At 50.0% G+C, this 22,313-nt stretch overlaps 1 protein-coding gene and 1 pseudogene across 1 annotated transcript; one reads left to right on the forward strand and one right to left on the reverse strand.

Moving 5' to 3' along the window:
• The window catches only part of LOC146193441 (uncharacterized), a 78,869-nt pseudogene that overhangs the window by 53,569 nt on the left and 2,987 nt on the right, over positions 1-22,313 (reverse strand).
• Positions 15,022-16,272, forward strand: LOC146193442 (uncharacterized). The gene has a single exon (XM_084602752.1). It carries the CDS (start codon positions 15,055-15,057, stop codon positions 16,270-16,272), a length of 1,218 nt encoding a protein of 405 aa, XP_084458878.1. The 5' UTR covers positions 15,022-15,054.

A 22,313-nucleotide genomic window follows, 5' to 3' on the forward strand; every position in this document is an offset into this window, starting at 1 on the left:
ACGCGCATCAGAAGTCTGTTGAGTTCCAGTTCACTTTATGAGCAACAGGTTTACAAATCTGGCTCTTCTCATCGTTCACGTTACACTCCTGATTCCGGCGACCCATGACAAGCACCTTTGCGAGATATTTCACCTTCATCGAACAGAAGTATGACACCACCTCCAGCTTCCTGCGCGCGCCGTTCACCATGGCCCCGGCGCTGCTAACCGCCGCCGGAAAACTAGTCGGCGCAACCGATGGGGGTGAGTTCGCTGGATGTTCGCTGTTACAAGAGATACCCCCCCTGTGCCTGTGTTACGAAACAATGTCCACGTTTTAGTTGATAGTTTTCCTGTGATGGCTTTAGCTGATAATGGGGCCACCATATCCGTAATGTGTGCTTCAATTAGGCGTCGCCTCGGAAGAAAAGTGTTATTTGAGTGGGATATAAGTGTTCACTTTTGTGGTGTGAGTGGCGAACCATTGCTTGCTGTTGGAGTGTGCAGTGTATAGATCCTTTGGGTGGTGAAGTGTTCCGTGCGGAAATGGCAGTGCTCACCCCATCAACGCACGACATCATCCTTGTGCTCGACTTTTTAAAGATCTGGGGCATTAATGTCGACTGCCTAACTGGCGAGCTTGGCGTCGGCAAATGTGTTATCCCTGGTCCGATGGAAGGCTCGCGTAGAGATGTGGGTGCGTTTGGGTGTTTCTGAAGATACCGTTGTGCCTCCATCCTCAGCTGTATGTGTACACGTTTCCTGCCTTGATGCCATCCACGACATGTCTGAAGCGACTTTAGATCCGGTGCACCTCACCTGCATCAAGAAAAATGTCTTGATTCCTCATGCCATGGTGTCTGTTGCCAAAGGCAGCACTGCACTCTGGACAGTGAATTGCTCTACGGAACCTGTTGTTCTTCCCACAGGTTTGAAACTTGCATCCTGCAGTAATGACCCACTAATATCTGTTGACCTGATTACCGACGCCATAGACAAAGCAGTGACTGATATCCAAGATGAATCGCGACTGCTTCGTATGATTGACCCCTCGCTGTCAACGAAGGAGCGCTGTGCACTGCTGGCCATTCTATGGCGACACGTCTCCTTGTTTGACTTTTCCCAACCGGGTGGCCCATCTTTAATTCCTGCTTCACGTATCCTACACAGCATCGACACTGGCGCCTAGCATCCGATTCGCCAAAAGCCCTATCGAGTGTCACCGTCTGATGAACAAGTGAACGAGATATAAACGAAGGGTTTTATTCAAGAGTCGTCGAGTCCTTGGGTAGCTGCAGTGATTCTTGTCAGGAAGAAGGATGGCACATGGCTTTTTTGCGTTCACCACTGTCGTCTAAATCCAGTCACTAGGAAAGACGTGTACCCTCTGCCCCTATAGATGATGCCACTGACTGTCTTTTTTCTGCCTCCTGCAATTCCACCGTTGGCCTCAGATCGGTCTATTGGCAAATACCTGTCCGCCTGGTGAATAAAGAAAACTGCATTTATCACACCAGACGGCCTTTCTGAATTCAATATAATGTCATTCGGCCTCTGTAATGCACCCGCCAACTTCGAACGAATCATGGACACCATACTCCGCGGTTTAAAATGGGAGGTGTGTGTGTGTTACTTGGACAATGTCGGGATTTTCGGGAAGAAGTTCAGCGAGCACAATGAACGTTTAGCTCTTGTGCTGGGCTGTATGCGCAAAGATAGTCTCGCGCTGAACTCAAAGAAGTGTCGTTTAGGCGCATTCCAAGCGCTAATTCTCGGACATCTCGTCGATAAAAACGGCGTCAGACCTGATGCCGCAAAGGCAGCAGCGGTTGCCTCTTTCAAGCCACTCTATTCCGCCAAAGCATTACGGAGTTTTCTAGTTTTTTTTAAGTATTTTCACCGTTTTATTCACTTCTTTGCTGATATCGTACACCCCCTGACAAGCCTCCTTCATAAAGATGTAGCTTCCGAGTGGACACCTGAGTGCGATTCAGCCTTCCGCCACTTGAAATTTCTTCGTACGTCGCAACCTGTGCTCCGCCACTTCGATCTTTCAGAGCTCACGGACGTGGATACCGACTCAAGTGGTGTTGGAATTGGCGCAGTTCTTGTCCAGCACTGTGACAGCAAGGAGCACGCCGGGGCGTACGCGAGTCGCTCCCTAGTAAGCCGTAGTGCAGTTATACTGTCACTGAACAGGAATGCCTCGCTGCCGTTTTCGCCATACAACGTTTTCGGTCGTATCTTTATGAACGACTGTTTGCGTTCGTCACAGATTACCATGCCCTCTGCTGGTTAGTTAATCTCAAGGACCCATGTGGCTGCCTTGCACGATGGGCCCTACGGTTGCAAGAGTATGACTTTACAGTCGCATACGAACCTGGCCGTAAGCACTCTGATGCAGACTGTCTTTCTTGCCTTCCTCTTCCTACGACGGAGTCTGACGCCTATGATTTTGAGAACTGCGTCGCGTCGGTATCAACGATTTTTCCTGACATCTTCACGTTTATAGAAGTAATACAAAGAGATCCCACCTTGGAATCTATCTTCGCAGCGGCTCAAGATCGGTCAGGTGGACACCGATATTGTGTGTTGATCGCCTGCTCTGCAAGAAAAGCTATTCCTGGACAGGTCCCCACTTCCTTCTGGTTGTTCCGAGAAGCCTATGCCATCCTATATTACAGGCCATGCACGACGACCCTAGTCTTGGAACTTCAAGAACGCTCCACCACACTCAGGAGCACATCTATTGGCCAAAAATGCGAACAACAACTAAGCGGTACGTCGCCAGCTGCACCCAGTGTTAGCGTTACAAGCGTCCAAGCGTGGCAGCGGGGCAACTTCACCCCGTCACACCACCGATACGGTAACTAACATTCTGTCCCTGCACAGCCTTTATCAAAAATTTACAGCCCAGGGGGTCTACTTCTGAGCGATATTATGTGGCTCGTAATGCATTCCCAGGTTTTCACATACTTGTTGAAGGCAAGAAGATTTTTCGGCCTACCCTCTCCAATGACTAGCATTTCCACGATTATTACAGAAGTGATATTACACGGATTAAAAGCAAACCATCTGGGCTGTAAACTTTTGCTAAAGGCTTTCATCGACGCAGATCATAAAAACTGGGACAGTGTACTACCGCCCATTACCTACTCAACTCCACCCGTCATGAGACCCCTAGCTTTAGTTCATTCTTTCTGCTCTATGCTCGCCACCCACGATATACCCTGGACACCATCCTCCCGTTTTCAGCCCCTAGTGATGAAGATACCTCGGTAGCCGACCCAATCTGCTCTGCCGAAGAAGCTCGCGTGGCTTGCCCGCCTTCGCATCTTGACGTCCCAGGATCGCTCGAAAGCACGGTACGATGCCCACCACCGTCACGTTATTTACCAGCCTGGAGATTTGGTCTTGCTGTGGCGGCCTATCAGGAAGCGGGGTCTGTCAGAAAAGCTGCTGTGCCACTACAATGAACCATTTGCGTTCTTGCAAAACTTAGCGAGCTCAATTATCGCATCGCTCGCCTCACCAAAAGCGGCCGTCGCCCACGTCATTCCTTTAAAGTCTTATGGATCACGCGACGATGTTTAAGTCACCCAGCAGGCTTCAGCTGCATCGGGGGAAGTGTGACGCCCAGAAATAGAGACAAGAGAAGATGAGGTCGACGAAGAAGCGGCTCGTGATGGGACTCGCAAGTGGACACGGCTGAGTCTTCGACGCTCGTCCTGCGTGAACTGAAACCTCGCTTGTAACATTATTATAAATTTTTGGGACTGCTTCGCACGTGTAAAGAGGGGAATAAGATATGATCCAGTTCGGATCTACTACGAAACAATAAAAGTTGACGACGACGTGTAAGGAGCATCTCAAGAGAGTAATTCCTGCAGGTTTAACAGCCGCGGCGAGTTATGGCGTTGCGTGATGGATAGCCACGAGAAAGTTTTGAATTCGAATCCGCTTCGGCATTTGTTTAGTGCGTAGCACTACTAGCCAAAATCACGGAATTCGCCGATGTCTGTCCGAAGCCGCTTACCCTCTCTCTCTTTCGCTTCGTGAACTTCATGTAGAGAAAGAAAAAGTGGCGACGCGGTGTCGCGCGGCTCCGCATTAAAGAGGCGGAGCGGCCGCGCAGCAGAATGCTTTCTCTCTCTCTCCCACTGTCCTTCCGTCTCTCCGTGAACATAAGAGAAGGAAGGGAACATGGCGACGCCCGCATCACGCGACCACAGACTCTGACGCGACTTAACACTGAGGGGGCGGAGCGGCCACATAGTTGCACCCAGTGAGGCGTGTCAGTTGCAGACGTGGCGGCCGTCACTCCGTCAGTGTTACTCCGGAGGGGGAAGTCGTGTGTCGCTCGCGCGTCCTCAACTTCGGAATCTCACCGAATCCGAGTCTGCCTCACATGAGGTACTTTTCAGCCTTCACGGACAGCAGACATGCACGCGTGGTGCTCCCTGCACCTCGGCTACAGTACCACGGCTTCGAGCCGCTAACAGTGTCGTGAAGCAGCTTGTGCTTACCCCCGCGCCTTAACTAGCGCTCGCCTTCATGGGCGTTTCCCTATCTCTTTCTCTCCCCATATGATCCCAAACCAGACCTTTCGGTCGCAGAGCAGTGTATTGTAAAGAGGTACATTGTGCCTGTTTTCGTTCATTTCTGAAAATGGTGTGAGCAAACCCGACGTTCGCTTCGCAATGGATAAAGCCGGGCCGTCTCGCACTGCTCGCCGTGCTCGACGTGCAAAAGTACAACGTTTACGAAGGCAACGGGATCATGAGTTTACTGATTCTGATATTGCAGCTAAGCGGATAGTCTAGAAGCAGAAAGAATGAGGAAACATGCCGAGCGTGCTCAGGAAGCGGCTCAAGGCACTGAGCGTCGTCGTGAAACGGATGCCGAAGCAAAAAAGAACAAACGTGCGGCAGAAACTCCAACGGGCTGCACGACAGCAAGCGATGGAAAGGAATAGCGGGGATAAGCAGTGCTACGCACGTTCTTCGCATTTAATTAACTGTGAAAATTGGCTGCAAATTTTTTGTTTTGTAACATCAATCATTTCCGATTTTCTAAATTTCCCCGTCTAGTAAACCAGTTCTTTCGAACAAAATAGTTGAATGCAAAGATGGTTGGATGGGAAAACATTTATTTCATCGGCTTTAAGAGGTTCAGTTTGATTGCTGACCGCGCCAGATGGCCGCTAGTTGCGTCCTGTCGGCGATCTCTTCGGCCCACTCAGTGACCCGAGCCTGGATGGCCGGGTCTGAGCAGCGCAGCACGGCCTCCCACTCCTCCAGAGATGGAGCTGGCAGCAAATCGGCGGGTGGCGGATAGGCCGTGCACCCCCATGTATTGTGGTCTAAAGTAGCGTCGACGCCACACTCTTTGCATTCAGGGTCAACCTGCTCTTTGAATATATATGAATAAACTTTGGGGCAGGGGAAGGAGCGGGTTTGGGAGGGGCTTGATAAGCTCCTTCCTTTGCATTCAACTATTTTGTTCGAAAGAACTGGTTTACTAGACGGGGAAATTTAGAAAATCGGAAATGATTGATGTTACAAAACAAAAAATTTGCAGCCAATTTTCACAGTTAATTAAATGCGAAGAACGTGCATAGCACTGCTTATCCCCGCTATTCCTTTCCATCGCTTGCTGTCGTGCAGCCCGTTGGAGTTTCTGCCGCACGTTTGTCCTTTTTTGCTTCGGCATCCGTTTCACGACGACGCTCAGTGCCTTGAGCCGTTTCCTGAGCACGCTCGGCATGTTTCCTCATTCTTTCTGCTTCTAGACTATCCGCTTAGCTGCAATATCAGAATCAGTAAACTCATGATCCCGCTGGGATTGTCTGCAATGGGTTCGGCATTGATGCCTAGCCTCAGCAAGACAAGCCTCCCGGCTTTGGTGCGCGCCAGTCTGGAGTACTGTGCTATTAAATGCGCTTCCTTGAGTTCATCAAGTGTGTTGTGCATTCCAAGAACTAAGAGCCTATCGATGGAGGTGTTTCTCGATAGACCTAGTGCTGTCTTGTAAGCTTGCCGGATAAGACATTCAACCTTTTGCTTTTCGTCTTGGTAAAGGTGCAGATAGGGCAGGGTGTAGACTAGCCTGGTGATAACGAAAGCCTGAATGAGTCGACAGGTGTCGCGTTCTTTCATGTCCCTCCTCTTGTTGGCTATTCGCTTGATTAGTCTGGTTGTTTGGGTGACTGTTGTGGTCAGTTTATCTAATGTTCCTAAATTTATGTGGTTACTCTGAATGAACATGCCTAGGATTCTGATGGTGTCTACTTGTTTGATTGGCAGTCCTTTGAGCTGTACCCTGATTGCAGGAGGCGGAGGTCTGTTCTTTCGATTAGGGCCTTCTCGAACTACAAAGAGTTCGGGCCTAGAGTGTGAACATTCAAGACCCGCCCTTAGAGCGTAAGTCTCAATGGTGTCGACTGCTTCCTGAAGCGCACTTTCAATTTGGGCATCACTTCCCCTGTTCACCCACAGGGTAATGTCGTCCGCGTAAAACGTATGCTGTAGCCCCTCGATGGCGGCGAGAGTGAGCTCGGCCGTCCTGTTCGTAAGGAAGGACCGGACGTACCCGAAGACTCTCTCTCCAGGATTCAAAAGCGAGAGGTTTTCTAATATCGCCTCGTGCGAGACGTTATCGAAGGCTTTACAGAGATCAAGCCCAATTATTGCCCTCGTTCCATGACAGTACCTGCGATCCATAACATCCCTCGACAGCTGGATCATGACATCCCGCGTGGAGAGGTTGGGTCTGAATTCTATCATGGTTGTGGGAATGAGGTCGTTGTCCTCTACATAACCCTGCAGCCTGCTGAAAACGATGTGTTCCATTAATTTGCCTAGGAACGACGTTAACGAAATGGGTCTTAGGTTTTCTATTTAAGCTTCTTCCCTGGTTTCGGTATGAATGTCACTTTGGCATGTCTCCATTCTTGCGGTACCTCTCCTTTCCTCCAGTAGGTGTTCATGAGGTCAGTTAGGGCCGAAACTGAGCCGATATCTAGGTTCCTGAGGATTTTGTTTGAGACGCCGTCTGGTGCCGCCGTCGAGGTCGTCCTGAGTTGTCCTGTCGCGTACAACACCTCCGCTTCCGTAAAGTCCTCGTCCAACTGTTTATTGGGGAGTCCTCCATACATAGGGAGTAGGCTAGTGCTAGGTGTCATGTTCAGGTACATTTGACATAGTGCATTTAGTAGCTCCGTGTCCGTACCTTCATACTTTTGTATAATTTGTGCGAGGTGGTCCCGCGCAGCAGATTTTGTTTGCGTTGGGTCGAGCAAGTGTCGGAGCAAGAGCCAGGTTTTCTTACGGCCGAGCTGTCCGTTCATTCCATCGCAGATTTGCCCCCACTGTTGTTTCTCCAGGTCGCTGGCATGTGCTTCTATCTGCGTCTCTAGTTGTGAAATGCGCCGTCGCAGCGTTCTGTTGAAACGCTGCTTTTTCCAACGGCAAAGTAAAGTAGGGTTTCGGAAACGGTACTCTACTATCGATCATATCCATGCCATCAATCAGGTGATAGAAAAATGCTCGGAATATAACCAGCCTCTATACATAGCATTCATTGATTACGAAAAAGCATTTGACTCAGTTGAAACCTTGGCGGTGATGCAGGCATTGCGAAAGCAGGGGGTAGACGAGCCGTACGTGAAAGTGCTAGAAGATATATATAGTGGCTGCACAGCAACCATAGTTCTGCATAAAGAAAGCAACAAAATTCCCATAAAGAAAGGTGTTAGGCAAGGAGACACAATCTCCCCAGTACTATTCACAGCTTGTTTAGCGGAAGTATTCAGAGACTTGGAATGGGAGCAGTTAGGGATAAGAGTAGATGGAGAATACCTCAGTAATCTGCGATTTGCTGATGACATTGCCTTGCTAAGCAACTCGGGGGATGAACTGCAAATAATGATTGATGATCTAGACAGAAAAAGTAGAAAGGTAGGCTTGAAAATCAATATGCAGAAGACTAAGGTAATGTTCAACAGCCTCGGGAAGGAACAGCAGTTTACATTAGGTAGCGAATTATTGGAAGTAGTAGGCGAATATGTCTACTTAGGGCAGGTAGTAACCGCAGATCCGGACCATGAAAAGGAAATAACAAGAAGAATAAGATTGGGATGGAGCGCATTTGGCAAGCACTCGCAGATTATGACTAGCAGCTTACCGGTATCGCTCAAGAGGAAAGTATACAACAGCCGCATCTTGCCTGTACTCACCTATGGGGCCGAAACGTGGAGGCTAACCAAGAGAGTTCTACTTAAGTTGAGGACAACCCAGAGGGCTATGGAACGAAAAAATGGTAGGGGTAACATTAAGAGATAGAAAGCGTGCAGAGTGGGTCAGAGAAATAACTCAAGTTACCGACATTCTAGTGGAAATTAAGAAGAAGAAATGGACATGGGCAGGACATGTGCGAAGAGAGGATAACCGATGGTTGCTGAGGGTAACAAACTGGATTCCAAGGGAAGGAAAGCGTAGCAGGGGGTGGCAGAAAGTTAGGTGGGCGGATGAGATTAAGAAGTTCGCAGGGGTCAAGTGGATGCAGCTAGCACAGAACCGGGTTAAGTGGATAAATATGGGAGAGGCCTTCGCCCTGCAGTGGGTATAATCAGGCTGATGATGATGATGATGGTGATGAAGTTAAACTAGCGTGAGCCTCCCACATGTGCAGTAGCCACGCGTCTGTAGTTGTGTTGTCCTGACCTGCGGATTGTATTTCGGCTGTGGTGCTGTGAACGTCATTAAATGCTCTGGTCCAGTCTTTAAGGTCGGTTATGTTGGAGGGGGCGGTTTGTTGCCTCAGTTTTCTAAATTTGTTCCCGTCCGTAATTGTGGCTTTTGTGGTTAGGCGTTTATGTGGCGTTGTGTTGAACTTGACGGAGATAATGTAGTGGTCACTGCCTAGCGAGTGTTGCGTGTTGTTCCAGCGAGCGTCCCGAATGTTTTTGCTTAGTGTTAGATCGAGAGAGGTGTCTGCACTTACGCTGTTGCCTATTCTAGTGACTTCCTGTGGATCGTTAAGAATGGAGAAACCAAAATCTTGGGCTGCTTCCCAGATTCTGATGCCTTCGGGCGTGGTTTTATTGTAACCCCATGCCGTGTGACGTGCGTTAAAATCGCCTACCACCAGTAACTGCGCCCTGACTGCGAGCTTTAGTACCTTCTCTAGTAGACGCGGTATTCCTGAGCCCGCGTCTTTGGGTGAGCTGTACAAGTTTAGGATGAAGAGCGTTGTATCTTCTTTTTTCCTAGGGACAATTTCTAGCAAAGTAATTGACGTCGGTGTCATCGAATGTGTGCTCTATGGCGGTGATGTTTCGGTGAATGAAAGTGGCGGTGAGCTGGTCCCGCTTGTTCGTAACGCCTGTTTGTACAAAAGCTTTGTAGCCTGGTAAATTGATTGGTCCCCTATTTTCTTGGAGCGCCATTACATCTGGTTTGCTAGCTGAGTTTTGAATGTGGAGCAGCAGGTTGTCCCGCTTGCCGCGGAACGTCCTGCAGTTCCACTGCCATACCTCAATTTCTTGGCGAGGGGCCATCTTTGTGCTGAAGATTTGGCAAGGTTGTCGGTACCTCTGCATGGTTACTGTGAGATACACAACGATCGCTTGGACGAACCCATTACTGAATCCGAAGTGCGAGCAGAGCTTGCTAGGTTAAATACTAATTCAGCGCCCGGGCCTGATGGGGTAAGCAACAAATTGCTCAGAAATCTCGAAGACAACTTTATAACAGCGCTCACTGCCTGCATGCAGTAATGTTGGGAGGCGGGTGAGATTCCTAAGCAGTGGAAGTCGGCTAAGGTGGTACTTATTCCTAAACCGGGGAAACCTCTGTCGATCGAGAATCTAAGGCCTATATCCCTAACCTCCTGTGCAGGGAAATTGATGGAGCATGTAGTGCAGACACGTCTCAGCAACTACATGAAAGACCACCATCTTTATCCTATCTCCATGGTGATATTCAGGTCTCATCTCTCAGCGCAGGACGTGATGCTGCAACTAAAAAATGAAATTCTGGACTCACAAACGCGGGACACGAAGGTCATCCTGGGTCTTGACCTGGCGAAGGCTTTCGATAACGTCACGCACAAGGCGATCCTGGATAATCTCAGCCTCCTGGGAGTAGACCCGAAAACCTACAACTATGTTAAAAATTCCCTTTCCGCAGAGCGTCCCAAATTAACTTCGGGGAAAGTAAATCAGACTACATAGAGCTAGGTAGCAAGGGGACCTCGCAGGGATCTGTACTGTCCCCGCTTCTATTCAGCGTGGCCATGATCGGGCTTCCTAGCAAACTAGCAGCGATTGAAGGTCTCAGTTATTGCATGTATGCGGATGACATTACTATGTGGATTGGCAAAGGACCCGACGGTCAAATAGAGGAGACTCCAAATGGCCATAGGAGAAGTTGAAAAATACGTAAATGATAGGGGACTTAGGTGCTCCCCGCAAAAATCGGAAATGCTTTTTTACCAACCAAAGAGGAAATTGTTGTGTAATCGGGGCTATAGCGATAGCGATGGCGCGATTATCGCGAGAGTTGGCTATAAGATAAGCGACGTCGTTCGGACACCGGGCCGCATTCCACTACAAGCTGTGATGGAATAAACTACGTTCGGTTACCAACCCACCGGGCCTTCGTCTGCTGTTCCCCCGACGAAACACGACATTGGCGACGAGGATGGGATCCTGACCAGCCGACATGGCAACGGATGATCCGGCAGTTCAGTGACGCAAGTCTTCGGTCGACTGGGACATATCGAGCCTTTCGACGAGTCTACGAGCGTCTGGCCGTCGTACGAGGAACGATTGACGTCGTTTCTTCTGGTCAACCGTATGCCCGAGGATGACAAGGTACATGCTTTTTTGAGTCTCGTAGGCCCAAAGACATAGTCTCCTCAAGTCGTTGACCGCACCTGATTTGCCGTCAGCTAAAAGTTTCGACGTGTTAAAGAAGCTTCTAGGTGACCACTTGTCACCAAAGTCGTCGGTAATTAGCGAACGCGCAAAGTTTCACAGAAGAGCGCAACTCGAGACTGAGTCCATTTCAGAATGTTTAGCTCAGTTGCGCAAGTTGGCGCATACATGCGAATTTGAGGCGGCCCTAGATCAATCTCTGCGGGACCGTTTCGTCTGCGGTTTGCGCAGAGAAGACATACAGCGTGTGTTATTCACGGAGGATAACAAGCTAACTTTCCAGAAAGCTGTGGAACGACGCTTGCCATTGAAGCGGCTAAAAAGAGCGTGGCAGAAGCGCACACCTCTGAAATGAGCGTACCGGACGTTCACAAGGTCAAAACGGTTGGGGAAAGTGGTTTGACGCAGCGGAATTCCTATCGCTGCGGGTCTGCGAAGCATGCAAGTCGTTCATGCCCGCATATCGCAGACACCTGTTTCAAATGTGATAAGAAAGGACACATTCAAAGAGTGTGCCAAGCTAGTAAGCAGCGAAAGCCAAAGGGAGAGCGGCGAAGCTCGGTGAAGGTGTTAATTCCCGGTCAAGCGTCTGTTAACATGAAGGAAATTTGTTTCGCCTGGCCTGGAACCGATAAAAGTTTTGATTAACGTGCAAGGTGTACCTTTGGAAATGGAGCTGGATAGTGGGGCTACTGTGTCCGTCATGCCTTTGCACCAGTTTCGTCAGATGTTTCCCTCGAATAAGGTCATGGCAACGACGCTTAAGCTAAAGACGTTCCAGGAAGTCATCGTTGAGCCTGTCGGAGTTGCTCACGTTGCCGTGCAGTATGGAGAACAGAGGGCCCAGCTGCCTCTTTACATCACGAGAGAAAAGGGACTCCCTCTGCTGGGTCGACAATGGTTGCAAGCCATCCGACTCGACTGGACCCGTAATTTTGAGCTCGACGCCATTTCAAGGTCAGATGTTTCTGCATGTTTAAGTCAAAGCGGCAGATTACGCACGCTTCTAGACAGGTACCAGAGTTTGTTTAAGGACGACCTGGGGAAGATTTCAGGAGAAAGAGCAGAATTGGCACTAAAGGAAGATAGTGTGCCGAAATTTCTAAAGGCAAGAAGTGTGCCCTTTGCATTGCAACCTGCAGTCGAGGCAGAGCTTAAGAATTTGGAAGGCATGGGAGTAATTTCACCAGTCGCGACGAGTGACTATGCCACACCGGTGGTACCAGTAGTAAAGAAAGACGGTAGCATAAGGCTATGCAGAGATTACAAGTCTACCCTAAATCCTTGTCTTGAAACTGACCGGTACCCACTCCCGAGAGTCGACGAGTTGTTTGCAGCGCTCGCAGGGGGCTAAGAGTTTTCTAAGATTGACCTCAATCGAGCGTATCGGCAGGTAGTAATGTCGGAGTCTTCAAGAAAATACTTGACTCTTAATACCCAGAAAGGGCTTTTTGTCGTTAACAGGCTGCCGTTCGGAGTTTCATCGGCACCTTCCATTTTTCAAAGAATTATGGACACAATGATGAAAGACTTGAAAGGTGTCAGCTGCTATTTGGATGATGTTCTCATCACAGGCAGGACGCCGGATGAGCATTTTGCCAATCTCGAAGCGGTCCTAAAGCGGTTGATGGAGCGCGGGGTTCGAGTAAAAAAAGAAAAGTGTTCGTTCTTTCAAAAAGAACTGCGGTATCTGGGTCATGTTATCAGCGCAGCAGGAGTCAGTACAACGCCAGAGAAGATAGAAGCGCTAGTAAAAGCTTCTGCGCCCACTTGCAAGCAGAGTCGTTTCTGGGCATCGTGAATTACTACGGAAAGTTTGTTCAACGATTGTCCGCTCTTGCTAGCCCTCTTCACAAACTGCTGCGTTGCGGCGAGCCATGGCGTTGGGATGAATCGTGTCAAGTGGCTTTCGAGGAAATCAAGAATGCGTTGACGGCATCCTCTGTGCTGGCGCATTACGACCCAGATAAACCTTTGCAAGTGGCATGTGACCCTTCCCAGTACGGCGTGGGGGCAGTACTTTCTCATGTTGCAGAAAATGGAAGCTCCCGCCCGGTCGCTAATGCGTCACGCACATTAACTGACGCCGAGAAAAAGTACAGTCAACTAGAAAAGGAAGCGCTTGCCATTATTTTTGCCATCAAAAATTTTATTGCTACATCTATGGAAGATGTTTCACGTTGATTACGGACCACAAGGCAGTTACAAGCGATACTGGGGCAAAAGGCAGGCATTCGGCCGATTGCGGCAGCACGTTTGCAGCGATGGGCTGTCACTTTGGCTGCTTACAAATACTCGCCTGTGTACAAAAAGTCCAGTGACAACGCAGAAGCAGATTTTTTTTCAAGGTTCCCTCTTAACAGCCAGGAGGACGGCACGTCCGAAGGCGAGGAATCGTTCTATGCGTTGCGCCTGGAGTCGATGCCTGTATCTGCCAAAGAGATCGCGCGAGCTACATCACGTGATCCGTTGCTTTGCAAAGTGCTCCAGTGTACAAGTATAGGCTGGCCACTGCACTTACGAGATGCGAGCCTAAAGCAATTTTTTGACAGACAGTTGCAGCTCAGTGTGCATCAAGGGTGCCTCATGTATGGAATGAGGGTTGTGATCCCGTCTTCCCTACGAGAGTCAGTGCTCGAAGAACTGCACCAAGGTCATCCCGGCATCGTGCGGAGCAAGGAATTGGAAACAAAGGTACGAAGTTGTTAAGCGTGCCAAGAAGAACGGATTGATCCATGTAAAGCACCTCTGCATCCTTGGGCATGGCCGACCGCGCCGTGGAGGCGTATTCATCTGGACTTCGCGGGGCCTTTCAGAGGAACAATGTTTCTAGTGGTAGTAGATGCCCACTCAAAGTGGCCAGAAGTGTTTGTCATGCGGAGCACAACGTCCGAACGTACTGTTGCTTGCTTACGTGAACTTTTCTGCAGATTCGAAATACCGGAGACGGTAGTGTCTGACAATGGACCACAACTGGTTTCCGATGAGTTCAAGGCATTCATGCGGAACATCGGAGCCAGACATGTCGTGAGCGCCCCTCACCACCCAAGCACAAATGGTGTGGCAGAACGTTTCGTGCAAATGTTGAAGTCTGCACTACGCAAGGCATCTCCTGGTGAGTCTGTCGAAAACACACTTCACAACTTTTTGCTGGCGTACCGAAATACGCCCCATCCTAAGAAGGGAGAGGCTCCAGCTAACCTATTGATAGGTAGAAGATTGCGTACTAGGCTGGACGCAATCAAGCCTACAGTGGAGGGAAAGGTGATGCACAAGCAGTTCACCCAGATGCAGAAGCGTAAAAGCAAGAGGGACAGTTTTGGCATTAATGAAAGTGTTTTAGTTCGAAATTACAGAGGCTCGCCGAAGTGGGCTCGTGGGACTGTATTAGAGAAGACTGGACCAGTCTCCTACGAAGTCATGGTGGCCACACCCCGAGGCAAGTTCATCTGGCGTCAGCACCTCGACCAGCTGCTGGATAATTCAAGCCCTACGGTGACAACGTCTACCGACACAGACTGCATGCAGGGGTTCCTGGTCTTCCCTTCAAGCACGACGGGTGATCAGCCAGCTTCGGATGAGCCGGGGCCCGAACAGTCTCCCGAGGTCCTTCCGGGTCCCGCTCATACATCTGAGACGTCAGCTCCCGGGAGGCGCTACCCATTAAGAAAACGACGTCCACCCGAGCGATACGAAGCTCGCTTTTAACTATTTTATAAGGATACAATTGCACCCTTTAAATAAAAGGGGAGGAGTGTTGTGTAATCGCGGCTATAGCGATAGCGCGATAGCGGTGGCGCGATTATCGCGAGAGTTGGCTATAAGATAAGCCACGTCGTTTGGGAACCGGGCCGCATTCCACTACAAGCTGTGATAGAATAAACTACCTTCGGTTACCAACCCACCGGGCCTTCGTCTGCTGTTCCCCCTACGAAACACGACAGAAATCACGGTCGGATCCCCCGCGGATATCTCTTAATGCTCAGTGACTCGATATCCCGACGGTGGACAGGATTAGAGTCTTAGGGATGTACATTCAAAACAACGGTTTCAATGGAGAAAGAATAAAAAAGTTGGAAATATGCGCGCCACAGACTTTGCGGCTCATCCGCAGAATCGCAAATAGGCGCTATGGCATGAAAGAAACGAATCTAATCAGATTAGTTCAAGCCTTTGTAATAAGTAAGATTGCTTACGTAGCTCCTTTCCTTAATCTGAAGGCTGCGGAGAAGTCCAAGCTGGAAGGGATCATTCGCAGAAGTGTCAAGAAGGCGCTGGGTTTACCAATTCGGACCCCCACCGCAAAACGTTTAGAACTAGGTCTTCACAACACACTGGATGAAATTGTGGAAGGCGTGACAATCTCGCAGTACGAAAGGCTGTCGGGAAGCGTTACAGGCAGGAAAATCCTAGCGAAACTAGGAATAAATTACGAGAGTCAGCGAGGTCCGAAAGTGGACATGCTTAAGAGCGTGCGCGATAGGCTGATGATTCCACCACTGCCGAAAAACATGCATCCCGTCCACCACAAGGATTGCAGAGAGAAACGGGCTGAAGCCCTCGGCAAATGTTTCAAAAACTATCCGATAGAAGATGTGGCCTACGTGGACGCAGCTAATTGCGGGAAGGGGAGAATGGTGATAGCGGTAGCTAGCGCCGAGACTTATCTCCGAGCCGTCGCCTCGATCACGACGGGCAGTCCCGAAATTGCAGAAGAAGCCGCCATCGCACTTGCAATAGTGGGCACGGATGCGTCAACGATAGTCCGTGACTCAAAGGTAGCAGTGATGAACTTTGCCAAGGGGAGGGTCTCACCTCTGACGAACGGAATCCTGTGGACTGCAAGGGACGACCGCAAAATTCGCATAGTCTGGACACCTGCACACGCATCCCTGGCTGGAAATGCAGCTGCTCACGAACTGGCTCGAGGTCTTGCTCTCCGAGCCTGTGGCCATACCGAGGGCTTCGCAGACAGGGATCGTCTTGTGTGTTACAGAGAGATCACACAACATTATAGGCTTAATCGAACGAAGTACCCCGCCGCTGATAAATCATTGACAAAGGGTCAAGCCACCTCTTGGCGCCGTCTCCAAACTTATATGTTTCCGAACCCGGTTATGTGTAGTCGTTATTATCCGGGACAATATTCAAACGAGTGTAAGCAATGTAAGGCCAAAGCGGATCTCAACCATATTCTCTGGAAATGCCCTTTTGCCCCCCTGGAGGGACAAAAAATAAAGTCACTTGAACAATGGGAGGCTCTCCTAATCAGCTCCGATTCGGAGACTCAAACAAAAGTCGTCCAACTGGCCGAAGACGCCGCCAGGAGCCAAGACCTTCTGGCCGTCGTTTAGGCGAGGGGTCTATATGCCCTTCAGACTGTCGGCAATAAACGTTTTACAATCCAAAAAATCATGTGTGTTCATACGGGCGCTGCTAATTGCATCCCTATCAGTGAGACTTTTGTTTAAGGCATTGAGTCTGGCGTGATGGTCAGTTGTGTTGGCATTAATTTTAGCTTCGAGTTTCCTGATGTCCTCGTCCCTGGTTGGTTCTAGAGGGGTTCCCTCAGGGGAGCTTTCCAAAGGTTTTTTTGGCTTTGATGCCCTGCTCGTCCCTGGTTGGTTCCTGGGGGTTCCCTGAGGGGAGATTTCCGCAAGTTTTTTAGGTACGACTTCTGGCTCACTGTCCGAAGGTGCCGGACCTTTTAAGGTATTGGATGATTCAACCTCCATATCTTGTGGCACAGTCGCGTTTACGACACACGTGTTAAGAACACCAGTAGCTAGGGGAGGTTTAGGACTTGCCATTTCTTTTGATGTAGGAACTGACGCTCTCGTGACGCTCTCCTTCTCGAGGGTTTCTTTTCTTTTCATCATGTAAGCCAACTGCTCTCTCAGAAGTTTGTTTTCTGCTGCCAGCTGCTTTTCCAGAGGAGTGGAAGGCGCCATAATGGCTGCACTGCTCACCTGTGCGTAGGTGCCTTGGCTTACAAGCAGGGGGAATGCTTGGTCCATTCCTTTGTCCACGCTGCGGGCTTTAGGCTGGTCGGTCCGGCCGAGATCTTGGTGTCTGGTTTCCCGGCTCAGTGTACAGGTTTCATAGCCATGCCGCTGCTCGGCTGTCGCTCGAAGCGGAGTTCACACTTCCTAGAGCCCGTGAGGTGTTGGCCTCTGCATACGATGCACCTTGGCGTGCAGTCAGGTTGCTCTTTCGTTGGATGATGCATTCCGCACCTCCTGCTGAGGCTTTTCCTCTCCTTTATGCAGACGTCTGCGCGCTGTCCAGGCTTCCAGCAATTGAAGCACGTTTCCACCTTGTTCCTAAAGGGTTTGCACCGGTAAAGTCCCGAAGCGAACCGCATTCCTGTGGGTACCTGCGTGATGCCTCTGGAGGTCACCACGACAGACCTTGACTTTCCTATACGTCTGGCGTCGGCGATCTCGTATTGGGGGTTCAATTTCTGGATGTTCTCAACAATCTGGTGGTGCGTCTGTCCATCGAGCGCTCCACGTACGACGCCTTTAATGGAGTTGTCTGGTGCCGCGATGTACGCATTAACGCGTAGCGTCTGGTCTTCGATTTGCATGTATTGCAGGGCTACGTACGCTTCGGTCCTTTTAGTGCAAGGCGAGCTTACGGTGAAGGAGTTGTTGGTGGGATTGATCCTCACCTGATCGAGGTACTGGGCTTCCTCGAAGTTTTGCTCGGCTCCTTTACACACGGCGCGCAGGAGCGTCTCTGCAGTGGTTGCACGGAGGTCAAAAACCACCTTGAGACCTAAATACCACTTTATAGTGTTCTATCGGTAGTCGAGGTAGCGGCTTCCTTCTCGGTAGCTGCTTCTTGGCCGGGGGCTTAGGAGCTGCGTTGGCGTCCGTTACCGGAATCGGCGGTGTGTTGCCAGGCTTCGGATGGGCCCTGTCATGGGCTTTGATGGCCTATGTCCACAATGCAGGATTGTTATATTCCTCCTCAGTGATCTCGTCCCCCTCTACCGTGTACACCATGGTGTCGGATCGCGGTGGAACTTGATGTGGAACTCAGTCGGAACGCGGCGGCCTAGCTCGCCCGCGTAGCCGATGATCACAAAAATGCCAAAACATAGGCCACAGGACGGTACTTGTCAACTGACAGTCACTCTACGTGGTCACCACCAGCGTTCTTGAGTCGTGTAGAACCAAACTCGCGATCAGAAAAGTTTCTCGTCGCAGGAACTCATGTGAGGTACGTCCTCACAGTCCAAGCGAACGGGCAAAAAAAAACAATGCAAAGAGAATCAGAGCTAGTTGGAGTGGAAGAGCGAAGAAAAGAGCAAACAAAAAAGAAGTGAAAAGAAGGTGCAATAACATGAACAACTATAAGTGAAGGAAGAAACGCATGAAAAAACAAAGGTAGGAGGCTTGGAATGGAAAATTCCACATTATTACGAACATAATAAATAATAATTGGTTTACAGGAAGGGAAAGGCGCAGTATGTCACACTGTTTTCTGTGGACACCTCACAGCACCCTAAGGGAAGGGAGGATTGATTGATATATAGGAATTGAAAGGCGCGGTAACTGTCTCACTTGTTTTCTGTGGACACCTCAACCGCGTCACAAGGGAAGGGAGGAAGGTGGGAGTGAAAGTTGAAAGAGAGAAAGGGGAACCATAGCGGAGGGCTATGGAGTAATTTTGATCACCTGGGGATCTTTAACGTGCCCTGACATCGCACAGCACATGGTGGTGGTGGTAAAAATATTATTAAAAATGTTCCGGAGGTTGTAGCGGTGATTGGAGTCCTCAGTCCGTCACCCGATTGGCGTAGGCTGCCGTCCTCGCTCTTTCGGTGAGTTCTTTTTGACTCCTTGCGTCCGAGCTGGTCAGAGCTGCCTCCCACCCCTCCTGCGCTGGCTGGTTAATAATAGCGAGTCTCATTTTGTTGGCAGGCCCACACCATGTGGTACAGGTCCGCCGTCTCCCCGCAGAATTTGCATTGTGAGTCAAATGACTCTGGATCTACTGCGTGTAGTCTTCGTAGGTTTTTAAAAGTGTTGGTCTGTAGCTTGCGGAGGTGTACCTCCTCCCATTTGTCTAGTGTCTTTGCCGGTGGAGGGTAGACCGGGCGAGATAATCTTAAGTGCTGAAGTAGGAGGTTCCACGAGATCTGTATTCGGTACCCGGGGGAGAAATGCTCGGGCATGTGCGCTCTCGTTCCCTGGGATGCCCTGGTGACCTGGGTTGGTAGCCACGGGTGTAACTACCCTCAAGGATTTTAGCTGCTAGCAGTGCAATCCTGCCCCTAAGGTAATTGCGATATGGCGTCTGTGAATCTTTAAGAATGTAAGAATGTAGAATGAGGTAGTATGTGTTGCAGCTAAGGCAATCGCCACTTTCCCAGGTGGTCGATACTTCCGGAGTCCTCCACTACGGCGGCGTCTCTCGTAGCCTGAGTCGCTATGGGACGTTAAACCCCACAAATCAACCAACCAACTTCTTTCGCAGCCAGTGTGTTTTGGCTGAGCAATATTAGTCCATCCACTGTGTGATTTTGGTGCACTACCACAACGGCCGCCATTCCCCTTTCAGGACCCGCAGCATCGATATAGAAAACGCCCTCGCGCCCGCCATAGTGCCTTTTTATAGCTTCCGCTCGCACTTGTCATGGCTGATACGCCTCTTCGTTTCGCCTCCATCGAAACGCAGCCGCCGAAGTCGGGTTCAAACCCGCGTACTCAGGCACAGTAGTCGATCGTCTTACCACTGTACCACCCCGGAGGGGGACACCGTAAGGGAAGGAAGGAGAGTGAGAGTGAAAGTGAGTAGAGAGAAAGAGGAGCCGCAGTGTAGGGCTACGAAGTAATTTCGACCAACTGGGGATATTTATCGTGCGCTGACATCGCACGATAATTATCCCCAGGTGGTCGAAATTACTTCGTTGCCCTCCACTACGGCTCCCCTTTCTCTCTTGCGCTGACATCGGAGCTTTCCGATAGAAGGGTGGTGGTTCCTGGCCCTACAGGCCTGGGACGGTGGTCAACGCCGGGGTGGTGCAGTGATAAGACGCCCGACTACTGTGCCGGAGTACCCGTCTTCGAACCCGACCTTGGCGGCTGCGTTTCGACGCAGGCGAAACGAAGAGGCGTACGTGTGCGGTGCGATGTCAGCGCACGTTAAAGATCCCCAGGGGGTCGAAATCACTCCGCAGCCCTCCACTACACCTTCTCTTTCTCTCTTTCCACTTTCACTGCCACCTTCCTTCCTTCCCTTACGGCGCGGTTGATATTTCCACAGAAAACGAGTCAGACAGTTACCGAGCCTTTCCCTTCCTGCAAGTCAATCAAGTCTTCTGTCGCTCTTCTTTTTCCTTCTCTATTTTTTTCTTCTGTCCGCACGAGGCAGCGGAGGTGGCTCAGCTACAGATGAGTTTCAGGTTCTCATTGGTTGGGACGGTCCGGTTTTGTTTGCCTCTCCACGCTCGAAGCAGTTCCGATTTCTCGGTCGAGCATGCGAGTCCTCTTTCTCCGAGATATTTTTGTACACAGGAGGCCGCTTCCTGTAGTTTTTCTTCCTTCTCCCCGAGGGAACCGGTGTTCGTCCAGACTGTTATGTCGTCTGCATACATGGCGTGCCTGATGCCTTCGATCTTCTCTAGTTTTCGTGCTAGACCTATCATAGCTATATTGAACAGGATAGGTGAGATGACTGATCCTTGTGGTGTTCCTGTGTTTGGCACGTGAATTTTATTCGATCGAAGGTCTCCCATGCCGATGCTGGGTGTCCCGTCAGGGTTAGCGGGCTGGCGCCCGCTTTGGAACTTTCAAGTCCGGTAAAGATCCGAAAAAATGGTCCTACCGCTTGAAATATGGCATGGTAGGATTGGTCGTCACGCGCATCGTATACTCCTCGAAGCGAGCGACAGATTTAAAAAGCATGAAGAAAACAAGACCAGACACAAAATTATATGGGTACCGGGGCACATGGGGGTGGCAGGGAACCAAGAGGCTGACAGGATAGCTCGAGCATACACTACTTTCCGAGCATCCGACGGGTCCGCGGAACTTTTGCCAGCACCCAAGGCATACTCGGCCATACTAGAAAACTATAGAGGAAGAAGAATGCGATATCCCCCACCGCACAGTTCTCTCACCAGAGAGGAAACTGTCATATGGAGACAATTACAGACGGGTTCATACCGAAACCTACACATACTAAACAAAATGCACCCTACCATATACGCTGACAGATGTCCGTGGTGCTATGAAAAACCAACACTATATCACATCACATGGGCATGTCAAAACATAGATGTGGTCCCCAAAATTCGAAACCCGAGTGCGGAGCAATGGGAGACTGCTGTCCAGCGACCGCTGCGAAGACCGGCAAGGTCTGGTACAGCGAGCCCAACGGGCGGCAGCAGCCAGCGGAGCCCTGGACTGAGGGCAACCGACCATTGTAAAAAAGTGGACGAAGTCGACGGAGAAGACTCTTGTGGATACAACAAGCAGACATCTCTGAAGACGTCCAAAAACCGCCAAATAATACAGGACTAAATAAAGTTTTTCCTCCTCCTCCTCCTCAGCTACAGAGCCAGTAGCAGGCAGGCCCGTGCATTTTCTTTTCCTTCTTCCTACAGCCACAACAACAACGCTGAAATTACACAGCGCACGGACGCCTCTTCGTTTCGCCTCCATCGAATCGCAGCCGCCACGGTCGGGATTGAACCCGGGTACCCTGGCACAGTAGTCGGGCTTCTTACCACTGCTCCACCACGGCAGGGTTATTAGGGGCATTAATGTAGCATAACCGAGAACACTTTTATTATTGCGTAAGCATTGTATGGCTTGGGGTTTCGCGTCATCACGAGCTTGTCCGCACGTTGCACGATTACGTTAGAACGAATGCGTTTATAAGAACAAAAATGGTTGCATCAGATAGAGCATCAAAAAATTCCGTGCCGGAAATCAGGAGGTACATGTGGGCTAATTAGTTAATTAGAGCCACATAGGTCAATGAGACGTCAGAAGCGCCGGTAGGGGTAATGTCGCCGTCAACGAGGGTCAAGTGGTACTCGATTTCCGATAACGTAAGCTTAACTTCTGTGGACGAAAATTTGAAATGTTTCAAAGTTAACGAGTGGAAACGGGCGTGATTTGCAAGCACAAATGTGTGGGAATGGTTAGAAAGTGTGTAAAGAGATGTAATCAAACAACTGCAGTAGGAAAACTTCAGAGAAGAGTGCAGAAATGCGAAAGCCTGCACATAGTCCATCTCGCTAACCTTATCGAACACAACCAGCGTTCCGTTCAACGCGTCATTGATACTGGCATTCTACAATCGATCTAGAGGAAAGGAAAGGTGCAGTATTGGTCCCTCGTGGAATTCCATTGACACATCTCCTAGACAACACAGC

Source organism: Amblyomma maculatum, chromosome 4, assembly GCF_055883805.1.
Source record: "Amblyomma maculatum isolate TAMU_Amacu chromosome 4, ASM5588380v1, whole genome shotgun sequence".
Lineage (NCBI taxonomy): Eukaryota > Metazoa > Arthropoda > Arachnida > Ixodida > Ixodidae > Amblyomma > Amblyomma maculatum.

Bases quoted from the DNA above. Each gene is read 5' to 3' on its own strand.
- LOC146193442 (XM_084602752.1), top strand. From the start codon at position 15,055: ATGAAAGAAACGAATCTAATCAGATTAGTTCAAGCCTTTGTAATAAGT.